The following is a 27,890-nucleotide window of genomic DNA, read 5'->3' on the forward strand; positions in this document are numbered from 1 at the left end:
ATAATCAGTTTTGTTCACAAAATTTTTGTGCAAAAAATGTTCTTACACATCTGTATTGGAAAAAAAGAGAGAGAGAGAGAACTAAAGGTCCAAAATAGATGTGTTCATTTTGTATATCTGTTGTGGTATGTCCATAAAGTGGAAGACGGTTGTCAATAAACATTATGATATAGGGTCATATTTACTAATATGGAAAGATATGTGTACTGTGTGTGTGTGAGAGACAAATAAGGTAGTAAAACAGTATCACAGAGTGGAGGGGGGGGCTCTGGCTTCAGCCGGTAAGGGAGGGACTTGTTCCACTCTTCCACACAGCAGGTAGGTAAGGAGGAGATGGACTCTACGCATCTCCCCTTTTTTTCTGTGGTCTTCCCCATGGGAGAGGCATTGCATAAATAGACGAAGAAAACAACCTTGAAAGTGTGCGCCTATTAACAACTGAATATTAATGTCCCTCTAAAATTCGTATGTCACAATTTTAATCCTTAATATGATGGTATTGGGAGGTGGCCCCCTGGAAGGTGATTAAGGCATAAAGGTAGAGCCCTCATGTATGGGATTAGTCCCCTTCTAATAGGGACTCCCAGAAGGTCTTTCACTCTCTTTCTGGCATGTGAGGATATAACAAAAAATGAGTTGTCAGTGACCTGAAGAGGGCCTTCACCAGGATCCACACATCCTGGCACCCTGATCCTGGACTTCCAGCCTCTGGAACCATGAAACACAAATTTGTGTTTTTATAAGCCCATCAGTCGGTCATATTTTTAACAAGGCTTATTTATTTATTTTTATTATGTCATGTTATTAACCATAGAGTACATCATTAGTTTTTGATGTAGTGTTCCATGATTCATTGTTCACCTGTAACACCAGTGCTCCATACAATACATGTCCTCCTTAATACCCATCATGGGGCTAACCCATCCCCACACCCCCTCCCTTCTAAAATACTCAGTTTTTTTCTTGGAGTCCATAGTCTTTCATGGTTTGTTCCCTCTCCAATTTCACCCCCTTCATTTTTCCTTTCCTTCTCCTAATGTCCTCTATGCTCTTCTGTATGATCCATAAGTAAGTGAAGCCATATGATAATTGACTTTCTCTGCTTGACTGATTTCACTCAGCATAATCCCATGGAGTCCCATCCATGTTGATGTAAAATTTGGGTATTCATCCTTTGTGATGGCTGAGTAATATTCCATTGTATATGTGGACCATATGTTCTTTATCCATTCTCTGTTGATGGACATCTTGGCTCCTTCCAAATTTTGGCTATTGTGGACATTGCTGCTATGAACATTGGAGTGCATGAGCCCCTTCTTTTCACTACATCAGTATCGTTGGGGTAAATACATTAATGCAATTTCTGTGCCATAGGTTAGCTCTATTTTCATTTTTTTGAAGGACCTCCACACTGTTATAGCAGTTCAACAAAGGTAGTACACTAGGCCACGGCTCTGGGATTCACATGCCTACAGTAGTGCACATAGTTGTCTCTGTCCCTGTTTCTGTGAGGTAAGTCTAAATGAGTCAGTGCTCATCTCTGAACTGAGGGATGTGAGGTTGGGCCCGCATCTCTGTGGGGCTGTCTGTCTGCAGTCCCATACCCCACACTGCAGTGTCTGGTCTACACCATGTTCTGTAAGCTAGCCCAGCAAAAAAAAAGGAGCACTGTGTACCCATGCCCATTATCTTCCTTCATCTACCTCATTTGATTCATAAAGCATGGGGGAAAGAAGATTAATGAGTATTCTCAACCCCAATGTATAGACAATATGTTTTTACTGTGTTTTTGTGAATGTGCACAAAATGGGAAAGTGTCTGGAACGATGCACAACTAAATCCAACACTGGTGTCTCTGGGTGGTGAGATTATCTGCACGCATGAGTTACAATTATTATAATTATTCTATTTACACCATTAAAGTAGAAATAAACTGTTCCTTTGAGCTTGCTTCTCATTACAGTGCAAATTTAGACCTTCCCTGCTGGGATGGAAGCTGTGAAGGAGGAAAGAAATAAGACCCTGGTATTTGTTGAACACCTAATGAGTACCAGGCACAGTACAAGGAGTACAGAGTACATTTTTCCTGCACTCCTCATACCAACCTTATTAATTGAGGATTTGGGGTAAATTGCTTAGGTGTTGAAATTACTAGTGGAAATTTAACAACTTGCACAAGTTTCTATAGGCAGTAAGAGGCAGAGTCACTCTCAGTAGGGTCTGGCCCCAGATCCATGCCCTTCTACTTGAATATGCTCAGGGAATTCATGACAGGAGACTTAAGGGGGGGAAAAGTGTGCAAAGGCAATAGTATTACCACTGTTATCACATAATAAGACATAGACTAAACAAAATCCATGGTCAGAATGAACAGAATCCCATTTTTGTTAAAATTCCATCATACCCAATCCTTAGAAAACTAAAAGCCACACAGTGAAAAGAGGGTAGGTTGTTTTATCCAGACATAGGTACTCTGAATAGTGCCAAGAGTGACAGGTACAGGCTTGACAGCCAGATGGAGAGAAATACCAGCAAGTATACACACTGAGCCTCTTAAGCAGCACCGTCTAAGAACACGGGAAGAGGGACAGCAACCGATGCCTAGATCTAATCAGCCCTGTGAGCACGGCTGAATCCAAGGAGAGTACAATAATTGATTTTCACAATGATGATCCTGAGTCATCAAGAAAAGGTTACATTTTATGTTCAGAACTCTCTGTTTAAGAAGGCAGGGAAGCGTGTAATCCATTTGAGAAAGATTTTCATTTCAAATAGTTAAAAATTCTTTGAAAACATTTTTGGTGCTTAAAGGGATAAGTGACAGTTATCTGGAAAATTCACTTATGTGTAACAACGTCTTTCCTAAAGATTCTAGATCAGTGAGCCAGAGTGTTATATTTAGTTAGGCTTCTATCACTTCTCCTTTGTTAACATTCCACTGTCTATCTTCTCAAGCCTTTCAAAATTCCTAACCTTCAGGCATGGGATTGTGAATTTCTTAAGGCAACAGATTGTGACACCATTCTTGGATATTCCATATCCTTATGATTCTCGGCTTGTGCATGTGTGTATGCCTGTGTGCATACACAAGTGCCAAGAAAAAAATGATGAAGATATTCACAAAAATGACTGACTCCCAGAGGCATCCATGAGCTTTGACAAAGCCCTCTGGACATTTTACAAAAGTCCCTTTCAGTTGTAAAGTTTTCTTTGTTTGTCATTTTGTCTTGTTTTGATTTTTCTAAAAGCAGACTATTTAAAAAGAGTAATTTCCATTGAGGCGTGCACACTCCAGGCAACATGAGCAATACAAACACACAGGGCTGTTCTTGCCTGCCCTGCTGGCCCCCTTGCCTGATACCACTTCCTTCTGCATCTCTTGCCCAGGACGGAACTCACTGTTCTTTTGCGAATATGCTGAGATCCTTTGTGCTTTCTCATATGCTGGTCCCTTTCCCAGAAACATTCCTTCCCACCTCCATACCACAATTCAATGGTCTCTTCGAGGGCTGTTGAGCTCAAGAAACTTCTCATTCTCTCAACTGTTGAAGGATGCATGTTGTCACCATTTTCTTCTTGAAGATAAGGATGGAACCTTGAGAGGCTACCATGAGAGCCTTCCCTTAGGTCACACTTGGGAATCAGAGCGGGGATGAGTCCATCCCCAGTCTTTTCCTGATTTTATTTCTTTCAACTGCGCAGTGAACAGCCGTCACTGCAGACGTCCCCTCCTTGACATTCCATGTTTTCCAGGCCTGTCTGTGGTCATCCTGCATGGTTCACACAGAGGAGAGGGGCTGAGCCTTACCTGGTGTGTTGAGCAGGCGGGACCTTCTGCAATGGTAGGCCACCTCCTGCTCACAGTGCTCTGAGCTGTCAATCATGGCTTCCAGCTGCTCCATGCTGCCACCATAATCCAAAGCCATGGTGTAGGGCTTCTCAGGGTCTGCACCCCGCACATGCGTCAGCTCTGTGTTATTGTGCTGCACTGATGTCCAAATCTTGTCCTCTGTCCAGAAAACATAAGGAAGGAAACATTAGAAGGGAAGGTCAAAAGAGGACCATGCTTATATAACCCAATAAAGCCGGGGGAGGGAGGGTCCGGAAGAGGATCTCATAAGCAATGTGATGCTTGGCTGAACATGGGGCAATCAATCCGCCTGAATGCTCCACTTACGCAGATAAAAATGACAGAGACTTTCTGTTTCTCATAAAGTTCCTCCCAGAGTTAATACGGGGGTTAGTAATTATAAGAACTAAATTTGTGGAACACTTTATGCTAAGCATTTAATTCCCATCATATCATTTTAAACAGACATTACCTAAATCTGAAGAAGTTAGAAATGCCATGTTAGAAATGAAAGAAAAGTGAATGAGCAGGGTTGAGCAGCTTACCCTTGTGCAAGTGACCAAGCAAGAGCAGGAAACCAGGGTGTCTGACTGCAAAACTCATGCTTCCAGCTCCTGACACACACTCCCCCATGAGACAAACACTAGCACAGATAACTATCTCATAGAAACACAAGTATCACATCGAATGTTTCCTGTACACAGAAAGATCTCCGTATAGAAAGTACCTGTAAAATACACCTAATTAACAATGATGAGATTGTATGATCCACACTATACATACAAGGCACTTAACTGAAGTTCTTTTTTTTTTTTTAATTCTTTATGCGTCCTCTCTTTGCCAAAAAATTATTTTAAGAGGTTTACAATAAAATAACATGCAGAGATGAGGACCTTCACGACATGTTTGGAGGTCACACTTCACCTGCTACAGGTAGGAATGTAAGGCGAAGAGAGAGAAGAGAAATTAGAGTTTTACAGCTTGAGAGATGTGTATTTGAAAACTCTCTCTGCCAACAAGAAGCCTGGACAAACCCCTTCACTTTTCTAGGGCTCAGTTTTATTATAAAAATAAAAGAAGAAGAAGAAAAAGGTGGCAGTCCCGGCCGCAGGGCTGTTTCTATGGAATAACAAGCAAACAGATGAAGTTCCAAGGCTGAGATCTATCAGACATTCTATACTAAGAGATAGATCTGTCTGAGTTCTATCAGACATTCTGTACTAATAACCTAGACTAAAGCCTTTACTGCAATTGGACATAGAATTTCATTCTGAACATGCTCACAAATAAAGGAGGAAATAGGAAGACTCGAAAAGCTTTTGTCATCCGAGAATCTTACCCACATAATAACACCATTACTCTTCATAGATTCTCAGGGCTGAAAAATAACTTAACATAGCTATCATGTGGTTTCCCTCCTACTCCACCCTCCTAGTCTTTATAAAGGAGGAAACCAAGGTCTAGGAAGTAAAGAAATGACCCAACACATTTCTATTAGACCATAGTGATGACTGCCCGCACTAAAAATAACTATCATTAATTAGTACCAATAAGAAGCAGGATCACAGCTGTCGGCAGATTTAGGTGAAAAGGAAAAGTACAGGCAAGCTAGATCCCCAGTTTTAATACTTTCTCTACCCTAACTCTTACTTGGGAGAAGTAACATCATTGCTTGCACTTCTGTTTCACTGTATTAGAAAGAGAGAGGAGAGAAAGAAATCTTCGTTTCCATTATCTCTAAAGAATTTTCCAACTCCAGAAAAGGAAATATTTCTTGCAGCAAAAATAGTAAACTGTTCAAGCATTCTGATTCATCTTCAGACTATTTCCTAAAACCAGTCCAGTGATAACCATGTCTACAATGTTTAATGGAGGCAGAATTACATTTTCTATAAAGTCTGAAAAACGAATCAGACTGAAAGTTCTGACTTTGAAAGTAATAATAGGACATAAATTCTAATTGGCAATAATTAACCTGTTACTCCAAAATATAGAAAAAATCTGATAAATTATAAGAGAAAAGTAATTATTTAATAACACAATAGCATAGAAAGAGAAATAAAGAGTGACAGTTTTGAAATGCCCATGGTCTGTAGAAGAAAAACAGAACCATCCAGTCTAATGTATAGATGCTGTGTTACTGTTTCATGTGAGGTCATTTTATATACCTTATATCTGGTACAGATAACAATCCTCCATTGTAGATGTCAATGTAGAGAGAGAGATATATATATACACACATACACACACACACACACATATATATTCAATGTAGATATATGTGTATCCACACACACACGCATACATATACACACACATATAAACAGATATAGCTATAGATAAAGACACAGACATACACATATACACATAGTGGTATAGACATATGAAGCCTTAGAGAGAGAAAATAAACTTGTCCCCAGTCGCATTGTGTCCAGTCTGATGCCAGAAGTGGTCCAAATAGCATCATTAAATCATATGAATTTAGATTTCTTTACAAATACACACAGATTCTTATATCCATATATCCATTCATCTACTTATTCATACATTCATTCATTGATTTGCTTATTCATTTACTCACTGACTCATATTGCCAGAATCATATTCTATCTTTAGCAAGATGGAATAGGAAAATGTGTAGGAGAGACAACCTTTCATTTTAAAGCCACTAATGTTGCCAGCCCTGCCTTCTGGAATCTGAGGGTGAATGGAAGTTCTAACAACTAAAGTATTGGCACTTTTTGATATATGCAAATATACAGAAGATACAAAGGAACAATTAAGAGCTCTGAAGTGCTCTCCATGATTCACAAGCCCTAAAAACACAGTATGAGTAACAAGAGGAGAGATGATTACATGAAACCTAGGCCTCTTAGCTGGCTTTCCTTTCAAAGATGCCCTTTGTCCTCAGACTATTTTTTCCTCTTGGGAGATAGCAGAAGAAAGATTGGAAAGAAGGAGGTAATTGGATACTATTTCTTTTTTTTTTTTTTTTTTCCCTTCTCACAGTTTCAGTGATAGCAGGCACAGATTAAGTTCTGCACTCTGACAAAATATAAAAAGACTAGAGGTCGATGCCACTCATGTAAGTTGGCTTTGGTGCCTGATGCTCTTGATGTCTGGTCTAAGATAGGGACATGGGGTTTTAGCTAGGGAATGTGTATGTGAAGTTTAGCTCTAAGGATTTTCAAACAAGTAATACTCATTTTGAACAGTCTTTTAGGTAGATGTTGGTGGGAATCCACTCATGAATGTATACGTACTTTAACTGAAATTGAACCCATGAAGCTAAATGTTAAAGATAGTCAATTAAGTCAATGGGTGCATGGATATTTACGGACACAGACTGGGCTCTGCAGTGTGAAGATCTGGATTTCTGTGCCACCTCAAGCAGCCTTGGTCAAATCATTACTTCTCTAATTACTTCCAGCAGTATCTAGAAAGCAGAAATGATACAAGCTCTACAGGAGAGTTGTAAAGATTAAGTGAGGGGGTTTGTGTGAGAAAGCCCATTATTAACTGAATTATTAAACATTCCACAGTAATCTGTATATGCTTATTATACAAAAGGTATATCATCTCTGTCCCAAAGATCCTGCAGATATCAAATGCTGCTATTTTTAACAATAACTTCAAGGAGGAGATGGCCTCTATATAACTATAGTGAGAACTATAGTTTTTGTTAACAGAAATCTTTCCCAGAATATAAAGGAAGACACATGAGTCATTTCAAGAAGTGGGTAGAGACACACTGAAGCTGACCATTTCTCTGCAGATCCATGAGGAAAACACACCAGTTTCAAGAGACCTGGAACAGGAAATGGACTCTTTGTGAAGTTCTATGAACCTGAACTCTCCTCACACAAGGAAACCTTTGGAGATTTGCCTTTAACCTAAGAAAGTCCAGTTACACTCAGGGGTGGAGGAGTAGATTATCTAAATGCTATGATTAGGAGAACATCATAAAACCCTCCAGGCTCCAAGCACCACCTTCTGCTGGTCTGCCCCCAGATCGGACCTTCTACTACAGGGCATATATTCTCATCTCTGGAGGTGCTTTTAGTGCTTCAAGGTGCTATGAGAAAACCTGGCTTTAGAGACCTGCCTGCCTTTGGAAACTGTTCTGCTACATGTCACCAGTGAGGATTTGGGCAAGTCATTAACTTCTGAAATTTCCACTTTGGAAAATGGTATATTAATATCAATCTTATTATCCATGATAATACAATGATTCAGCACCATGTTTCACATGGACATATAATAGGCTTTCTGACATGTAAATAAATAAATAAATAAATAATCTATGCATTAAAACTTTTCTATAACATGAGACTGAGGACCCCAACTTTGTTTCTTAGAGAATTGAGGGTGGGGAGCTCATCCAGCAAATGAAGTTAACAAGTGGGAGGGGCCGCAATTTCTTGTAACATAGCTGTTACTGTGTCTAATTAGTTATTACCTTCTTTTTCAATTATCTTTTCACTTTGGAATTTTTCATGTGTCTCTATATTTATTTGTATCCCTTTCACTTACTGAAATCTTGTCAATTAAATATGTTGGTTAGTCCTCATGATCCCAGAAACCTAGAAAAACACTGCTTCTGCTATTACTTTTTTGCTACTCAGGTCATTCTTTATTATTTCTTACTGTGTATTGCCATTCAGTCCAATGATGAGAAGCATAGCCCCATCTTTCTAACTTGTTCAAAGGAATATATGTATTAAATTATCCAAGACAAATTCTCTGTTTGTGGAAAAACTACATTTGGAGACTTTTGAACTGGCAGCAGGATTTACTCAATTCACTAAAGATCTTAGTTTAAAGTAACAGTAATTATGTATTTGTTTTTCAGTCTGATACATAGTTTGCAAATATTTTCTTCCATTTCATAGGTTCCATTTTTATTTTTTTGATGGCTTGCTTTGTTGTGTTTGATGTAGTCCCACTTGTTGATTTTTATTCTTTGTGTTTGTACTTTTGGTGTCATAAAATTGTTGCCAAGACCAATGTCAAGGAGCAACTTCCTTATATTTTTTAGGATTTTTATGGTATCAGGTCTTATGTTTAAATTTTTAATTTATTTAGAGTTAATTTTTGTGAGTAGTATAAATACGGCTTTTTATTTATTTTTTTTTTTTTTGGCATGTGACTATCCTGTTTTTCCAGCACCATTTGTTGAAGATACTATCCTTTCCCAATGAATGGTCCTAGCTCCCTTTTCAAATACTAACTGAATGCACCTATGGGAGTGTAATTCTGGGTTCCTCATTCTGTTCTGTTGGTGTATATGTCTATTTTTTTTTTATGGAAGTACTGTGCTGTTTTAATTACTAGAACTTTGAAGAAATGGAGGGATGTTGTTTAAGGATGCTTGATGTACTGGCAAAACATTACAAAGACCCTCACCTGCTATTTGCTACCATTATACATTATACAGGCCATGGACATCAAGAAGCATATGCGATAAAATTCTAAAGCATCATTTCACAGACATAACAATGTATTTTACAGAGGCAACCAAAGCATTTCTTACACTACATTGTGAATTTAGGTTTGAAATCCATCTTCCCATAAAGCTAAGAGATCTCCCAGAATATGAAGTATATCCTTCATTCTTATGTTCAAATATGTGCCCAGTTACTACTGAGCCAGCCACAGGGATACCTGCCCAGAAGGATGATGTACTGCTTAACTCTCTAAAAGCTTGCCATTGTTTGGGGGGAAAATTGTGTACAGAAGAATGACAAGTATCTCAGGCTATCATAAGTACTCTTGAGATTAAAAGTAAGTAAGGTTTGGGGTGCCTGGGTGTCTCAGTCAGTTGGGCATCTGTCTTCAGCTCATACCATGATCCCAGGGTCCCAGGATCAAGCCCCACTTCAAGGTTCCTGCTCAGTGGAGAGCCTGCTTCTTCTCCCTTTGCCCCCTCACCCTGCTTATGCACTCTCTCTCTCTCAAATAAATAAATAAAACTAAAAAATTAATAAGTAAAAGTAAGAGAGACTGCCCCAGAGACCTGGTGGGGGCAGGGTTGGGAATGGATGTTATAGGAGCTTGCCCAGGAAAGACCACAATGTTTTCCTTGAGAATGGACAGGTCTACAAAAGTCTTTCATCCTCAGACCTCCAGAGCTTAGGCTGCCATCGAGCACTTTCTAGGACTTCAGGAAATCATTGTCAAGTGACAAGATTAGTTAATCACCACTGTTTGTTTTCTTCTAGGTTATTTCTTCTAGTATTGTCAAAGCAGCTCTTCTATGCATGTGTAGTGATCCAAATGTAAAAGGAAGTTTCATTATAAGATCAACACACACACACACACACACACACACACACATACACACATTTAATATGATCACCAGCAATATCAAAACAAAAGAAAAGAAAAAGAGGTTGCACAAAGTGCTAGCACAGTAGTAACTCTAGAACTTTCTGTATCTTCATCTCTGTTGTAAAATCTTTTCCAGTTATCACCCCAGAAAGCCCTCTATGGACCCTCATTCTGCGTTTCTATGTGGCCTCTGGTTTCTCTTGCTCTCATTTCAGAAACTGTAAACTGTTTACACACAGAGCCACAATTTAATTTTCTTTCAAAATTTTTTCTCTCATTTTATCTGATTGCTATTATTATGATGATGATCATTATTATTATTAATAATAGCAGTAATTATAGATGATATAAGCTATTCTATTTGTTACCATGGAGATCACCACTCAGAAGAAAGAACAAATAAAAGGAAAGTAAAAAAGGAGAGCAAGACAAGAAATAACTCTGATTAATAAGACCTCATTCTACACACATATCTATCTCTTTGCAAGGGCCAAAAGAAAATGTGAAATTTTTCTATCACAAAGCGTGGGAGGAAGGGAAGTCTACAGATTGTCAATACCCAGCTTAATTGAACTTAAATCACTGTGGGGAGCTGCTTATAGTCCTTTGAAAAGTGTGCCAATTCACTTACGATCCTATTGTAATAAAGCAAGTCTATATTAAGGTCCCTGGGGTCACTTCTGGTACAGTTATCTATGTTGACAAAGTGAATTTTCTGTGCCAAGGGTAAAGACAGCTTAAATAATTCTCAAACCACTGCCTGTACCACTCATTTGCCATCTACGTATGTACAGCCTAGTGACATCTCCTGTCATTTTGCATTGATAGTTATTTAATTTTTCATATGTTTGTACCTTATCTCTCCACTTAAATCACAGGCAATGACTGCTGAGTAAATATCAGGTTGGCAAGGACTTCTCTGGTTAAGGGAGGCAGATGCAAGGAAGAAAAGTGAGTGCACCAGGATCTGCAGGCTCAGTGGACACTACCAGCTCACATTGCTGAATACTTGCAGAGACATTTCACCTCCCCAAGCCTCAGTTTTCTCACCTATAAACTGGGTTTAATCCACTGTGCAATGATGATGTGAGAATGAAATAAAACACACGGGAATGTTGAGCACACAGTCTGGGTACCGGAAAGAAAATCAAAGTCCACTGCCATCAGCCCCGCTGATGTAGCCACTCAGGGAGCATAGGGAAGGATCATTTCATTAACAGAAACAGTTATGGGAACCTGTGCTGAGGGGGTCAATGCCACGTTCTCCTCAGCCGGCAAAGGGAAGTGGGACAATTGGTGTAAAACAATTTCCAACCCCTTTAAAGGGCTTCAAATTCTCACAGGAGCTGTTTTCCTCCCAGGTGCATCCATCAGCAGCCTGTGCTAGAATCCATCTGTGCGGCGCTAAAACAAACCACTGCAGATGCGGCCGCTTTCAGCTCTGGCCTTCTGCTGCTGGGGGGGAGCGCATTACCGGTTTATGGTCCCTGCTAGGGGCCCTGCGCGATGCATTAGCTGGAACGCAGACACCGCAGCTCAAGGGGCGCGCGGGTGCTGGGGCCTGCTTCTGGCCATTACTGCTCCTCCACCTGCCTGCGCGGGCCACGCTTTATGATTTCCAGACAACATACTTGACTGTGATTTATTCTCCTACTTCGCTGGAGCCTTTACTTTTTATGTACCTTTTTGGGGGTTATTTTTCTCTTGCCTTGCTTTAAAATAGGTGGTATGATCACAGAGACCTGGGAAATCTGTTTTATGGTCGGGCGGGGGTGGAGGGTGGCAGGAGGTTTAGACCAGACTCCACGCACATTGTACCATACTTGATGGTTTGTTATTCATTGGCTTATTCAAGGAGAATGTATTAGATGTGTGGAGTGTGCAGAACATTATGTTAGCTGGGAAGTTATGACGAAGTGTATAAGGTTAAATGACACTCTGGACCCGGAGCTCAGGGCATTCTCGGGTGGTTCTGGGAGAGAAGTTCACATGGAAACCCAGACCCAAACACTGTGGGGCTTAAGGGTAGGTGTGAACAAGCCAGGTGTGCCTGCCTTCTGGGCAGAGGAGGGAAGAAAGGGGACTCCACACCAAAATCACTAAAGGGAACAGGGCTATGGGGTTTGTGGTCAGGGTTTGGTTGCTGTTAGGAGTATTTATGAAGTCTTTAGGAGTACCTTTGTAGCAGGTACTGTTTTGGTACATTCTGACGAAAAAGCTGGGACTCATACAGATCTAAACCTAGTTCCTACATCTAGGACTTCCTAGATGAGTGATGCTGAACACGCTCTTCAACCTCTCTGAACCTCTGTTTTCTCAAAATACAAGCAAGATGTGATCTCTACCTCACACTTAATCATGTGTATTAAATGAGATAAATATTGAGACAGGATAGTTCATTATCTGGGACACAAGTACAGAATAAGTAGTTTCCATTCCTTTGTTAAGAAGAGCTAAAGTAGCCAAGATCGATTTCAGGGGTCTAGATGGGAGAGAGCTGACTGTAAAGGTCTTTCCATAATCCGGAGAAGGACTATCCAAGGGAAACATTTATATCTCCTTTTACAAGGACACAAAGAAAGACAAGGCCACAATAAATCTCTGACTGCCTAACATTTCATTTCACAGATCTTATATTCTGGTTTTAGAAGTGATTGATAAAAAGACACTCAAAGAGGAGCATGGAATGATTCATCTTTCTTTCAGCAGACATCTCTGCTTTGGAGCTCATCACAGTATGGATGATATTGCCAGAGCACCAGTGTCTTCTGCAGTGGGAAGCGTCTTCTAACTCCCCCAACATCCAGCTCTGGTCTTGCTCAAGAACCATGATAACAACTTGTTTACTTCAATCTCCCCGTTAAACCATAAGCTCTACAAAGCAAAAGACAATCCTGTAAATCTTTGTATGCTGAACACTTGACCCAGAGTGGGCATTCACTTACCATGAAACTAAACATCCAACAGATTGCCAGGATTTCACTGATTCTAGTGAGATCTCCTGAAATCAACAGGAAAGTGATAAAGGATGGGAAAGTATGTTTAGATATGCACTTAAAACTCTGCTCTGTAGCCCAGAATATCTATTGCAAAAGCAGCATATTGAAGAAGAAATTCAGGGGGGCCTGGGGTGGCTCAGTTGGTTTGGCATCCAACTTTTGGGTTTGGCTGGGGTCAGGATCTTGCCGTCATGAGATCAAACCCTGTTTTGGGCTCCACAATCCGTGCAGAGTCTGACTGGAACTCTCCCTCTTCCTCTCTTTCTTCCTCTGCCCCTCCCCTCCCATGCTCACTTTCTTTTTCTCTCTTTCAAATACATATATCTAAAAAAAGGGAAAAAATCAAATATCCACCAAGAGGTTTCTGAATGAACAAAGCATAGTTAATTGGCACAATGAAATACTATGCATACATAATAAGGACCACACAAGACCTTTCTAAACGGATTTATAATGTGTTCCACAAAGTACTGTAAATGACAAGATCAAGTCATTAAGGTAAAAAAGACTCTGCTACATTGTATGCACGAATACAGAAGCAATAAAAAACACGCACAGGAAGGGTAAACCAATAAAACCAATAACCAAGAGAAGATGGGTAAGAAGAGGGTGAATGCCAGAGAGAGTGTAAGACATCTTTGGTCAACCATATTATATATAATATAAATATAAAAGTATATATTATGTAAGTATACAAATAGAAGCATATATAATATCTATATTTAGGTTTTGTAACATGTAAATATTCTGCAAAGTCATTAATGAAATATATAATTAAATGAAAAGGATAAAAAGAGACAAACACTAAATTGGAATAATTTTCTAAAGTTTTATTTATTTTAGAGAATGAGAGAGAGGCTGCATTAGTTGGGGGAGAGGCGGAGAAAGAGAATCCCAAGCAGACTCCCCACTCAGCACAAAGTGTGCCCTCCGCAGGGCTTGCTGTCAGGATCATGACTTGAGCCAAAACCAAGAGTCGGATGCTTAACCAACTGAGCCACCCAGGTGCCCCTAAAACTGAATATTAAGCAGAAACAAAAAGCCTAACTGTATATTAAATAGATTTTTAAAATGGCAAATAAGGAAATATTAATTCAAGTGACTTTTTAATGAGGTATTCTGTCTAGCCATACACCTTGGTAGAATATAATCTAAGAACTGAAGTTAAAATTCAGTAAATGTTATGCTTTACTTTGTTATTGGTAGTGATATAGTTGATGTGACTCTGAAACTATTTTGTGCATATTATCAGGTAGAACAAATGAGTAAATATATTGGTATTGTTGAGACAGTTTGTTACTCTGAGAGAAGAGAGAGATATATGGAAAAGAGAATGATGAGGAAAAATCCAACAATGTTCCATTAACAATAGAAATAACCATAAGAAATAATTTAAGCATATGTGTAAACACGTGCACACACACACACACATTTTCAAGTTCTGTCCACTGCAATGAACTAGAAGTAATAAGCAAACCTAAAACCTAGATCCCAATTTCCAAATACCATTTACTACAAAATGTGTCTTTTGCTTCTTTGGGAAAACAGCTGAGTTTAGATGTAAGCAAGGCAAATTCAAGGTAACATCTGGTGCTAGAAAACAAGGAAGTACTCCAAGATTAATGGAGACAGGTAAGAAAGACATAGAAGCAGAATTAGTGGGACCATGACTAGCTATATTTGGAGCAACTTGAATACCAAAAAAAATATAATGATAATAGTAACATTTTAAAATTAAGTAACTTATGAGTCTAGAGCAACACAAGAGAGGTTAGACAGGGCAAGGAATAAAAAGCTTTTTTGGGGGGAAAAAAAAGCTCTTCTGTAGAGAAGAATGCAGAATGACAGCTGAAAATGCAGAAGGAATTATAGGATTAGTAAAACAACATTTTACAAATTCCAGTGTAATAGCATATGGGTCGGGGTCATTCCCAGACTGGGAGGAAATGTTGGGGAACTGGGTATTCACACAGCGTCTGCATATAACCCCACAGGCAACTCACTGATTATAAATCACATTTACCATACAGAGAACTGGCACAAGTGTTTTAGCCAGCAATGGGGTTGAACCTCCCCAATAACATCATGTGCCTCCTAGTGGCATACACTGAAGAAGACAAACATCACCCATGAGGTTTTCTGCCAAAGTATTCCAACAATAAAGAAATTAACAAAAAAGTCTAAAGAAATATGGAACATTTTGCTTAACAACTGGCTGGTACTCTTTAAAAAAGTTAGTAATGAAAACCATATGAAAGTGATGGGTTGGGGGCAGGGATTTTCTAGTTAAAACAGACTAAAGGATATGGCCATCAAATCCAACATGTGGGCACTCCTTGAATCCTGAATAGACATAAAAAAACAGATGCTGCTACAAAAGACACAGTAGGGACTAAGACAGACCATATATTGGAGATTTCTGATTGAATTCATGTTTACATTCTTATGCATGGCTTTGGTGTTATGGTTATATGTAGGATAATATCTCTGTTCTTAAAGATATGAACAGAAGGTCTTTAGGTTTAAATTATCAGTATGTCTACAACTTATTTTCAAAAAGTTCAGGGAAAAAAAAAAGCTTTTACACCAGAAGGAAGGGGGATAGGGGAGATAGGAGAGAGAGAGACACACACAGAGATGAGAGTGGCACGAATGTGCAAATGCGGCAAAATTTTAATGTTTGGGGAAGCTAGGTGAAAAGTGTATGGATGCTGGTATTAGTGTCCTTTCAACTTTTCTGTAAGTTTGAATATTTTTGAATAAAAGCTTTAGGGGAAAAAATAACGCTTAGCACAGTACTTCATCTTTGGTAAGTGCTCAAAGCTATTCTACTATGCTCTGACAAATTCATGTGTGTGTGCCCTATACCAACACACACATGGCTAAGGACTAATTAGCCAAGAATTATCAGAAGTAAGTTTCAAATTAAACCATTCACACATGGTAGCATATCCATTTTCAAGTGCATATTTATTAATAATGTTGAATTAGTTTTAGGGAGTGCTTTCAGTATATAGGGTGCTGTACACTCATAAAAGTTATTAGTTACTTGCTTTACTTCATTCCCAGAAACCAGAGTCAAGGTTTTGGGGGCTATGGTGGTAAAAATAAATAATAATAACTATCATGTATTAGGTATACAATGCCAGGCATTTTTTTATTACAGGTTACATCAGTCATCTCATATAAGCCTCATAACACCTTAAAAATAATTTCTGTTATTCATTACAGAAGAGGAAACTGAGAAATAGGGGAGCCAAATAACTCAACTACATCACCTGACTTGATAAAATTAAGAAGCACTAGTGTTTGGATTCAAACCAAGTCCATGCTCTTAATGACCATGACACATTTGGCACATGTTTGTCTAGTACATGAATTGAAGGAGGAGTCATAAGAATTATGACAGGCAAAAAGCTTCATAAGAGAAAGGGATGAGAGCTTGGTCTAAAGAAGTTGGTGAGGAATAGGTATTCCAGAAGAACAGAACTGGGAACAAGGCTTGAGGGTTGGACAGAATTCTCAGAGCTGGCACTCTTAACTCCATGTGGAAATTGTCTCAATGGACAGTCTAACCAGTCAATGTCTCTTACCAACTTCTCCCTGAAAATACATATAACATACTTAAACACTTGCATACTGAGAACACAGGGCTGATGGGTGCATCCTTGACTTGAGTAATAGGAAAAAGGGCCCTAGGGAATGTCTCCTCTGATTTCCCTACTCTGAAGAGAAGGGAATCCGAAGCTCTAGCACATCTTGCCTCTTTTTTTTTTCCCCCTCCCCGTGGACTCGCTTCTCAACCCTTTGGCTAAGATCAAGTGTGGAATGTCTAGATTGACTTTGATTCATCATCTTTCCCTAGAATCCTGGGCTCAGAGGAAAAGTGAACAAGAGCAAGCAAACTTTATAGGAAGCATGTTTGACTCCCACTTGCTATTTTACTCTTCCAGACAAGGAAATTGTCCAGCCTAATGGTAGCACTGCATCAGAATCCACAGGTGAGCCAGGAGTCCTTAGAGAAGGCCAAGGGTCCATAGGCACCTGCTCATTGCATCTCCATATCCATGACCCTCCTGAGTTCAAAAAGATTGATATTTTTCTCCCTTTCTTCCTTTCTGCACCCCCTTGGCACACCTACCTTTCAAGATCAAACCTAAGTACTACGTCTCCTATGAAGGCTTTCTTAATCATTTCTGTCTCTAAATTCTTTCAGCATCTAGAACCTCCCATGATGATGGTACTTGCTGATGATGGCCTCTATTTCAAAAGCTCTTCAAGAATGCCACATCTTGGATTGAGTTTATTAAGCGTGTCACGCATTTAATTTTATTTAATCTACACATCATCACATTGATGTAAGAGTAACTGATCATCCCTATTATACAGATGAGGAAATTGAGTTTCTTAGAAGTTAATGTGCCATGGCTGTCAAATCTACAAGATGATTACATGACCTTAAATAGAATGACCTAGATAAAAGTGCTTTACGAGCTGGAAATTAAATACGAGACCCTTAGGCATAAAGGTTAATGATTTACAGTAGCTTGTATAGCACTGAGCACAAAGCAGTATCAATAAATACTGGTTGATCAGACTGGGCCCTTTTCCCCACAGCACTAAAAGATGGGTTTTGCTAGGTATCCACAATGAAAATGTGTTGCGAAAGGTCTACCAGGAAAGATCAGGATAGGCTCTGTGCTCAAGTCTTTTAGTCACTGACGAGCCCCCTCTTAAGAAGTGGGAATAAATAAGCATGGGGATTTTTTAAGAGTTAAGCATTATTCTAATCACTTTATGGGGATATTTCCCAAAGTCTGATATCTTTAGGTGCTTATAAAAATGCTACTTCTGATCACCATTCTAAACCTACTGAATTACCATGGCTGGGGATATCCTAGAAAATATAATTTTAAATCTTTATCCCAGGTCATTCTTTGGGGAAATAAAATATAAAAACATTTGCTTTATATAATTCTCATCTAATATTTAGAAAACTTTGAAGGGTATGTATGATGATCCCCATTTTAAAGATGAGGAAAGTGATAATCAGGGAGGTGGTAGATATTATAGAGACCTCATTCCATCGTGGTCACTTCCTTGAGGAATTTTCCACTGTGATATTGGCCAATGGCTGAGGGCAGAACAGGCCAGGGGAAGCCAGAGAAAGGTTCTGTTTGGACACACGAGTCTTTATTTGCTTGTGTCACCTATCCTAGGGACCCAGTGATAAGAACTGCAGAGCTAGTTCCAACTTTTGGCCAAGATAACGTCAACTTGTAAGACCCACGACAAGTGATTCAGCCCCTCAAAATTTCAGTGTCCTGCCCTATTAAATGGAAAGAATGGTATCTTCTTCACATGATTGCCAAGAAAACTGAATGACATCATGAAAGTAAAGTGCCTAGTGTGGTGCCTTGTATCAGTAGATGCTCAATTAAATGTTAGCTGTTTCTACTACAAAACCCAGCAGAGAGCAGCTCTTCAAGGACATCTCCAACCACCATCACCGTGTCCTTGGACCCTTGATTCAACCACTGCCTTCCTTGTGCTATTTCTGTACCATCTACTGGCTTCTATTTTATTTTTTGCACCATATGTAAATAATCTGTTTACAATATCTGTCTCCCTCTTCCAACTGTGAGATCTTGAGGACAAGGACAGACATGCATTTTGTAACCTTGGACCTTAAGTCAGTCAGTTCCCAAAAGTTTATGTGAATGGTTTAATTTCTGAATGACCAACTGAATATCTGAATGACTAACTGACTTAAAGAACGAGCGAATAATGTATAAATAACTGCACACATGAAAAATAAATGTGGAAGTAAATACATGAGAAAATTAATGAGTAAATAAATGAGAGATGAATAAAGAAATTCAAGAAATCAGTGATTGCATTAGTGGAGGGTGTGTGTGTGTGAATGAGTGAATAAGCAAATGAATGAACGAAAATCACATTGCAATCACTCTCTCATCTTTTGTCCTGAGCCTTCTGTTCTCATCCATGTTGTCGGATGGCCGTGCTAAACGGGTGTGTGAAAGGAATTTCTCTAAGTGCCTGTTAAAATTCTTGGCAATTCAAAGGTGACAATGCTTTAATTTCAGGGTAATGCTACAGCTTTATGACTTAGTAGTTTTATTTAATGGCCCAATTTAGCAGGAGATTATGCCGTCTGCTACTAGCCCAGAGAGACCACTTTAACACTCATGCATTCAACACAAGCAGATCTGCTCCCTGGCTCCACCTAAGAGACCAGTCTGCTGGAAGCCCTATGAGGTCACCACACCTTGGTGGATGGATAGCATAAGCTATCAAACAGGGAAACAGATACTTCAAACAAAAGGCTTCCTTCCTCTAACTTGTTGAATTGCCATTCATCTTCAGCCTAAAATGGAAAACAATTTCTGGAGAGCAAATTGTCCCTCTGAAACATAAGCAACAATATAAGTATTAGTCCAACTGATTAAACTGCTAGTGAGCCACAGCACATACGTCACCCATGAGTGAGTTTCAAGCAGGAAATGGTGCTTGTGTTACCCAGGAACGGCGACACAGCTTGTGGGCTCCCTCCCAGGATGAGCTGAGCCTAATGTCTAGAGACACAGTGGACATGTTTCCTAGGGAAGGGAAATGAAGAAAAGGGGAAAGGCCTATGGTTCCTACACTATCCACTTTGTGTCAGTCACTCTCTGACATTCTTTAAAATGTTAGCTCATTTAATTGCGTACATACCAATCATAAATTCTGTTATCATCACCCTTCATATACAGACAAAGGAACTGAGATACAAAGATTAAGGGCCTTGCGCATGGTCCCAAGACAATAATTATAATAGATATTAATTATAATAATTTGAAGGATGTAATAAATACCAGGAATTGTTCTAAGACTTTTAATTAATGCATATGAACTCACTTACCCTCATAACCATGACTTTCAAAATTGTGAGCCATGATTAAGGAGCCTGGAATTTGCACAGGTAGAAAAAGGGTTTGGGGAAAGGCACAGTTAGACCTGTATTTTCTTTTCTTTTCTTTTTTTAAAGATTTATTTATTTATTTATTTATTTATTTGAGAGAGAGAGAATGAGAGAAAGAGAAAGAGCATGAGTGGAGAAAAGTCAGCAGGAGAAACAGACTCCCTACTGAGCAGGGAGCCCGATGCGGGACTCCAGGATTGTGACCTGAGCTGAAGGCAGTCGCTCAACCAACTGAGCCACCCAGGCGCCCCTAGACCTGTATTTTCAAAAGACCTCTCTACCTGTAGGAGGAACATGAATCAGAGTGGGGAAGGCTGAGGACTCGGGTGTTGTTGTTTTGTTTTGTTTTGTACAACAAGGACAAGGGATTATAAACACTGTAGACTTGGGGGGACCATATCTTAATCATTTTTACATTCTCAGTGCCTCATCAGTGGCTGGCCCAAGCAGACCAGCAAGGCATACTGATTTAAATAAGAGAGGAAAGAGTGCTTCTTTGGCTTTAGTATCCTCTGGTAAGACAGAACACACCTGACAAAGGAACAGCTTTAGGTTTGATGGCTGTAATTGGAATCCCATTTCTGTAACTTATTAACCTTATTAACATATTTGCAAAGTAAAAATAATTCCAGGTACTTCCCAGCAATGTGTCTTTTTTTTTTTTTAAAGATTTTATTTATTTACTTGACAGACAGAGATCACAAGTAGGCAGAGAAGCAGGCAGAGAGAGTGGAGGAGGCAGGCTCCCCGCTGAGCAGAGAGCCCAATGCGGAGCTCGATCCCAGAACCCTGGGATCATGACCTGAGCTGGAGGCAGAGGCTTTAACCCACTGAGCCAGCCACCCAGGCACACTTTAGAGTGATGTGTCTATGTGTCTCGAATTAACCCAGTACCCAGAAGATATCCAGCACAACAGTATGTAGTCCATAATCAAATGACAAGATTTGGCAACCATTCCTCTGCAATGATGACTATCTAACATATGATTAAAGGCAAGCTTAAGAATTTGAGCCTCAACTGCTCTTGCAGAAGACTTTGGCAGGGAGGTTAATTCTTCCTTTTTGTGCTGTGTATGTGTGCCTATGTCGTGTGTGTGTGTGTGTGTGTGTGTGTGTGTGTTGGGAAGTGCAGTGTTTGGGCTAGAAGCCAGCAGGGGGATGCCAATAAGAGGTACGAGGATGGAACTTTATTACAGATGTGCAAAACAGCAACAACTGAATTCTTCTTCTCCTTGGTATAAAATACAGCTGCCAAAAATTAACAGCATACTAAGAAACTCAAGGAGAGATAAATGTGCTATAAGTTGGTTCCATGCAATGTCATGATGTCATGGATAACTCATACACTGACAGACCCTTGTGCAGCCCATACACAAACTGTAAACTCACAAACATTGTTTTAACTTTGAAAGCAAGGCTGTTAGAGCCAACTGAATGGACACGTTTCTTTCTTTCCATCAATAGTCTGGATAATAATCTATTACCTGCAATCACACTGCACAATTATGTGCAGGAATATTAGAGAGACTTCAATTGCAGCTTCTCTACCTACTCCATTATGCATGCTTTGATGAGTTTTAATGAAAACAGAGCCTACTGCCAAAGAAGGGACAAACAGAGCATCATAATAACAAGAGTGATAAGATACGGGGACTTGTAAGGTGGTTTGCAAATGGATTATGAGCTGTTTGAGAATGAAAAACAAGTTTTACTTTAGAAATTTGACGAAACATTCCTTGTAAACTCCTTGAAATGCCTGATGATAGCTGTATAGTCTAGATACACAAAATTGGGTTGGTATCCATCAAGAGAGAAAATAAATGTATTTTTTTTAGTGCTTCTAAACAAACAGTTTTGCATACCAATATGAAATTCTTCTGTACAGAGGAAAAACACTGTAAGGCTGGGAAACATCTTTGAACATGGTGACAAGATGAACTGTTAACATTAAAAATGGCAAAATGGAGACTGTGTAAAGTGAGCTTAAATGTCAAGTTCTAAGGAATATCTTGTCAGAATGCCCCATTTTTTAATTCTGCTTTATCAATACTAGAAGTTTCCCCTCACAAATGCTCCCTTGAGGCTCCTAGAACCTTGGAAATCTCACGGCACCTGCAGAAGGAGCACAGACTTTATTTCTGGCAAAAGGAGACAACTATATTTCACAGCTAGGTTGATTACACAGTTATCTTCTATACTAGGACAAGCAGTGAGAGAGAATGAGGACATAATTAATAATCAAATCAGGGTGTTTGGTTACCCAATTTCATGACCATTTGCTCTTGGGGGCTGGGAAGTTTGCATATATATTCTAACCCTCACATTAATTGTAAAGGCAGCTATTTTTAACATCTTCACTTCTTCATTTCACTGATAAGGAAACCCTGATCCGGAAATGCTAAATGACCTGTCCAAGGTCACGTAGCTGGAATGTGCTAGTACTAGAATCTGAATTCCAATGTGAATCCAAAACATGTGGTATTCCCACTGGTCATTCCTGTGTTTGAGGAAAAGAAGGGATTTGGGGAAGGCCATTAATGGGAACTCTTAAAGGCTATGGGGAACATGTGGGCACTTGCACTCTTGGATTTGTGGAAGACATAGCATGTAGTGGAAATGTCTCAAACCCAGTTAAATCAGATGTTGAGGCAGTAGCCACAGTTCCAAACTGCTCTTGATTTAATGGGATTAATCTAAGATAAATTAGCAAGATTGGGAAGAAAAAAAGGGGAAAGGTATTAATTAATCTTTAATTTGGCTGGGATTTTTCAGCGTTCCATTTACACTGAACTCATTGGAGCATACATAAAGCAGATTCAGGATTCATCACATCCTGTCCCTCATTTTCCATTAAGGAGCTCAAAGATCCATGGGAACACACAAGTAAACACTAGTGGGTTACAGTGAAGTATGATTGGTGTCACGGCAGAAGTACACAGAGAGGAGAGGAGAGCACCGAACAGGAATACCTAAACTACAGGTACTCCAAATTTATTAGGCCCAGCTGTCTAGAGAAAAAGAGCCAACGGGATGTGAGTGTAATTATCTACCCAGACCTATATCTATCTAAGTCTATCTTCTGTTTCTCAATCAATCAACTGATCAGTTTCAAGAAATTGGGTCACAAGATCATGGAGGGTTTTTAAGTCCAATGCCTGCAGGGTAAACCAGAAAGCAGGAGACTCGGCAAAGAGCTGTAGTTGGAGTCTAAAGGCTATCTGCTGGCAGAATTTCTTTCTGCTTGGTAGAGATCAGGCTCTTTTCTACCAAGCCCTTGAATTTATCAGTTGAGCCCATCCATGTTTTGGAGGGTAATTTGCTTTACTCACAGTTCACTGATTTAAATGTTAATCTCATCCAAAAACAAAACAAAACATCAACAACCAAAAAAACACCCTCACTGAAATAGTGATAATTTTGACCAAATATCTGGGTATCATGGTCCAGCCATGATATGTTTTATTGAAACATAAAATTAACCACTGTACTGAGGGAAGCAGGAAATACCTGAAAAGACTCATTCTCCTATTTTAAACCCCAATTTCCTGCACAGATTCCTCAAGGTTTCACTAATTTCAACTACTTTCTGTGCCCTGGTCTTTCTCTATTCCTATCTTCTCCTTTATATTGATCACAGTGCCTGGAACTCCCTCACTTCCTTATAGCCTCCAACTCACTCTGCAAGCCCAACTTGAATTTTCTTCCAGGAACCTAATGCTGAGTCCTCCTGGATTTCTTGTTGTCTTAAATGCACTCTCCCCTACTAGCCCAATTGTATTGACATAGCTAAGGATGACCACAAACGTCACATCATTGCTAAAATTATCCACACCCAGTCTAGGAGATTTTTACAACCAACTAGTGGCACAGGGCCCAGGTGTGCCCTTTACCAAAACATTGTGTTTTAGTATGCCATGCCATGGTTTCCCTTAGTGGTCTCTGTGTCCCTCGGTTATTCACCAACTGATTGACTTACCAACTTTTAGTTTGTTAGCTTTCTTTGTCTTTTGTTCAGCTTGTGTTTCTCACTTTCATCTTTTTTTAAAAATTTTATTTATTTGAGAGTGAGAGATAAAGTGGGAGGAAGGGCAGAGGGAGAGGGGGAGGGGCAATACCAAGCAGACCCCATTCTGAGCTTGGAACCAATTGTGTAGCTTGATCCCATGACTCTGAGATCAATGTAAGGTGCATTAGATCAATACCTGAGCTGATATCAAGTCGGATATTCAGCTGACTAAGCCACTCAAGCACCCCTCTTGCATTCTTCTTAACCTCACTCCCATATAACCTGCAAAGGGATGTATTTCTGCTTCAGTTTGGAATCTATTGAACAAATCCATGCTTCATATATTTGCATGCTTTGGGGATTTCACTGAAAGCTTCTGCCTCACCACCATCCTTGCTCCTTGATGAATTCTAATCATTTTTTCCCCCAGACTTTTTTGCACAGTTCTTTAAACAGGCTAACACTGATATCTTCCATTTGCCCCCAACCAATGCACTCTCCATCTGCCTGCTGCCTTCTCTGTGCCCAGGAAGACTGATGAGAAACATTATATAAACAATTGCTCTTGCCTTCTGAATTCTAGCTGGGTTTGCTCAGTGAAGAAACAGGGAAGAGACTGGAAGGAACAAGGAGAGATGGAGCATTCCCCAAGCGCCTAGTTGGCTATTCCCCTACAGGAGGTCATAGTTCTCACAAGGCATGGCTTCTCCACATGCTGCCCTCCTTCTCACTCTGGTAACACTCCCTCCCTTCACCTTTATGCGCATGATGGTGGGAACAACCCCTCTGTTACTAGCTCTTCTCTGTAGTCCTCTTCCCATAATTTCCTGTTGTAGGCACACACTTTTGTAAACAATCTCTAATTTGAGCAAGGCCTATAAGTGGTCTGCTGTCCTCAAGATAAGAGAACAGTGTTAAAGCCTATGCATGATATGACGATGGCATCTTCTGACTGGTGCTCAGAAAGTGGTTCATCTTTCATTCAGAGACAGTTAACTAGTCTGCATGTTCAACAAGTGTCCATGATAAAACATTCCTTCTTTTCCCCAGAATTGACTTAGTAGATTTCCTTGCTTTGAAACTATAGTTCGGATTGGACCTTCAACAGCTTTTGCTCGACCCTACTCAAGAAAATGTAATCCTTTTCTACTTATTCAGCTTGATGAGTTTCTCAGTGTTCTAAACTCGCAACTCATCTTGGTGAGTTTGTTGGTCCCCATAAATACGCAGGCTTAGGGGACCTTTGGAATTTGTTCCTGACATTCATTTGCTCTTCCTGAAAGTGCTCTCCTTTGCCCTTTTTTCTGGGCAACTCCTACTCCCCACCTAGATCTTAGATCAAAAGCCCTTCCACTGTGCAGGAGGCTGGATTAGTTGTCCCTCCAGTGGACTCCCAGAACACTGTACATACCCTGTCGTGATCCTTATAATTGCTGTTGTTGCTTCTCCATGATTAACTTCTGAAGGAGACTGAAATGATACACTTATGGATTGAATTCTGTCCAAAAAGATGTGTGGAAGTACTAACCCTTGACACCTGTGAACATGACTTTAGTTGGCAATAGGTTCCTTGCAAATGTAATCAATTTAAGATGAAATCATACTCCATTAGGGTGGATCATAATCCAATATGACTGATATCCTTACAAGAAGAGAAGAAACAGACACATGAAAGGAGAAGGCTAAGTGTGACTCTTTCATATGGAAGCAGGGTGACAATCTGGGGAGGCAGTCACTGAAGTGCTGCTGCTAAGGCCTAGGAATGCCCTAGGTTAGGCAAGCCAGCAGAAGCCAGAAAAGGCAAGGGAGAATTCCCCGCTACAGGGTACACAGGTAGTGTGTGTCCCTGTGGCACCTCGATGTTGGACTTCCAGCCTCCAGAACGGTGACACATATACTTCTAGGTATTTTTATGTCACTCAATTTGTTATAGCAGCCTGGAGAAACTAATGCAGATGCTATTTTGTATCCTTCGCAGTCTGCAAAGTGCCTGAAATGTGTAAACTTATATTGGGCTGAATGGAATAGTAAATCATATATAGAGATGTTAGAAGTAGGCCAACTCTGCACTCCTGCAGAAACTTTTTATCTTCCTCATCCATAATTTCATTCAACACTCCACAGTGGGTTTTCCCTCTCTCCTACCCGCTAGTGCTGTGGTAAACCAACTCAGAACAACAGGCACACGGTCAAAATGTGTAGAGGTTCAGATTCGGTCCACTTTATAAATAAGCCTAATTACCCCCCTTAGGTTACTTCCATAAATTGACATATTGTCCCCATGCAGAGATCACACTGCTTTCCAGTGAATGGGGCCATTGCTTTGTGAATATGTGGAGAGCTCATCTTCCCAAGATCACCCGGTGCTAAGTAAGATGCACAGGCATAAATCCCCAGGGAGGAATAAGGTGCCACCTAGAATAAAAGAATGTGTCCCCCCAGGGCACATTGAGAAGACAGATGCAGTTGTGATTCAAATTTAGTGTTTTCTGATCTAAAAACCTGTCCTTTACCCTCATGATACCTATTTGCAGGTGTGTGTAGATTTATTAGGAGAAACATCCCCTTTTCTGTCAAATCTCAAATGATCTCTAAAGGAATGCTAAATGAGGAAGGCCTGTGAGACCACCTGGCCCCAGGTCCTTATTTTAGGATCCCAGGTCTTATTTATGTGCAACTAGGCAAGGGGCACTCAGCTGACTGGCACAAGGTGCAGAGAGAGAATCCAGGTCCCCTGCCGTTTGGTGCCATTTACACTCTCTGTGTGATTACCCCAGTGATGTTGCTCAAAAGTGCAGAGAACAGCAACTTTGTGTTTTCAGTAACTGGAGTTAAACACAGAACAAGTCACTCTCCCACCCCACTGCACACTGTTCTGTTCCCTCAGTTCCGATTGTCCATTCCCTCTCTCCCTCCTTCTCTCTCTTCCCTGGGTCACTTTGTTATACCTACACTGGTGTCACAAGTCACTCCTATTTAAGAACAAGTAACAATTATAAATACAAAAATATGTGTTTGATCATCATGATGTTTATGTATTAAAATGGGTGTCAGTTAAATATGAGAATTATGAAATTTAGCCTGTACAGAAGGTTTGTTTTTGTTTTTATAGTTCTTCTAGAAAAACAAAAACAAATCAAAAGCAAAACCGATGCTCCACAACTACATGTAACCAAAACAGCATATGTAAAAGAAATCCCCAGTCATGCATGACCAAGCCTATGAAGTCCAGGACAAGATTCCAAGCTCCCCATTCTTTCAGTATCACATCAACAAAATAGCAAATTTAAATACACGTAAGCATTCCTCTTTAGCCATTCCTGGACAAAATATCATACATAAGCCTGAAGGGTAGTCTTTTTAAAGAGGCAGGAAGCGCCACGTAAATGAGACCTATGAATCAATTATACCCTCCTTGTCAATGTGTTTACATTATTTTGAAGAGTTTAATAATTTAAGGCCGATTTAATGTATATATTTGATCTCAAAATATATTTTAATGACATAAGGGCAAGTCTATGCTTATCTATTAAATTCATGATTTTAAAATATATATTTAGAAATACGGGCACCTGGGTGGCTCAGTGGGTTAAGCCTCTGCCTTTGGCTCAGGTCATGTTCTCAGGGTTCAGGGATCAAGCCCCACATCAGGCTCTCTGCTTAGTGGGGAGCCTGCTTTGTCCTCTCTCTCTGCCTGCTGCCCTGCCTACTTGTGATCTCTCT

General features: G+C 39.9%; 1 protein-coding gene across 2 annotated transcripts in view; it reads right to left on the bottom strand.

Annotated features, from left to right (window-relative positions):
• The window catches only part of CNTNAP5 (contactin associated protein family member 5), an 825,196-nt gene that overhangs the window by 263,491 nt on the left and 533,815 nt on the right, over positions 1-27,890 (bottom strand). For both annotated transcript variants that reach the window (XM_082690270.1, XM_082690269.1), the window contains exon 13: positions 3,809-4,009. In XM_082690270.1, the coding sequence (XP_082546396.1) occupies positions 3,809-4,009 (201 nt within the window). The remainder of the gene's footprint in view (positions 1-3,808; positions 4,010-27,890) is intronic.

This window comes from Mustela nivalis (assembly GCF_964662115.1).
Source record: "Mustela nivalis genome assembly, chromosome: 11".
In the NCBI taxonomy this organism is placed as follows: Eukaryota; Metazoa; Chordata; class Mammalia; order Carnivora; family Mustelidae; genus Mustela; species Mustela nivalis.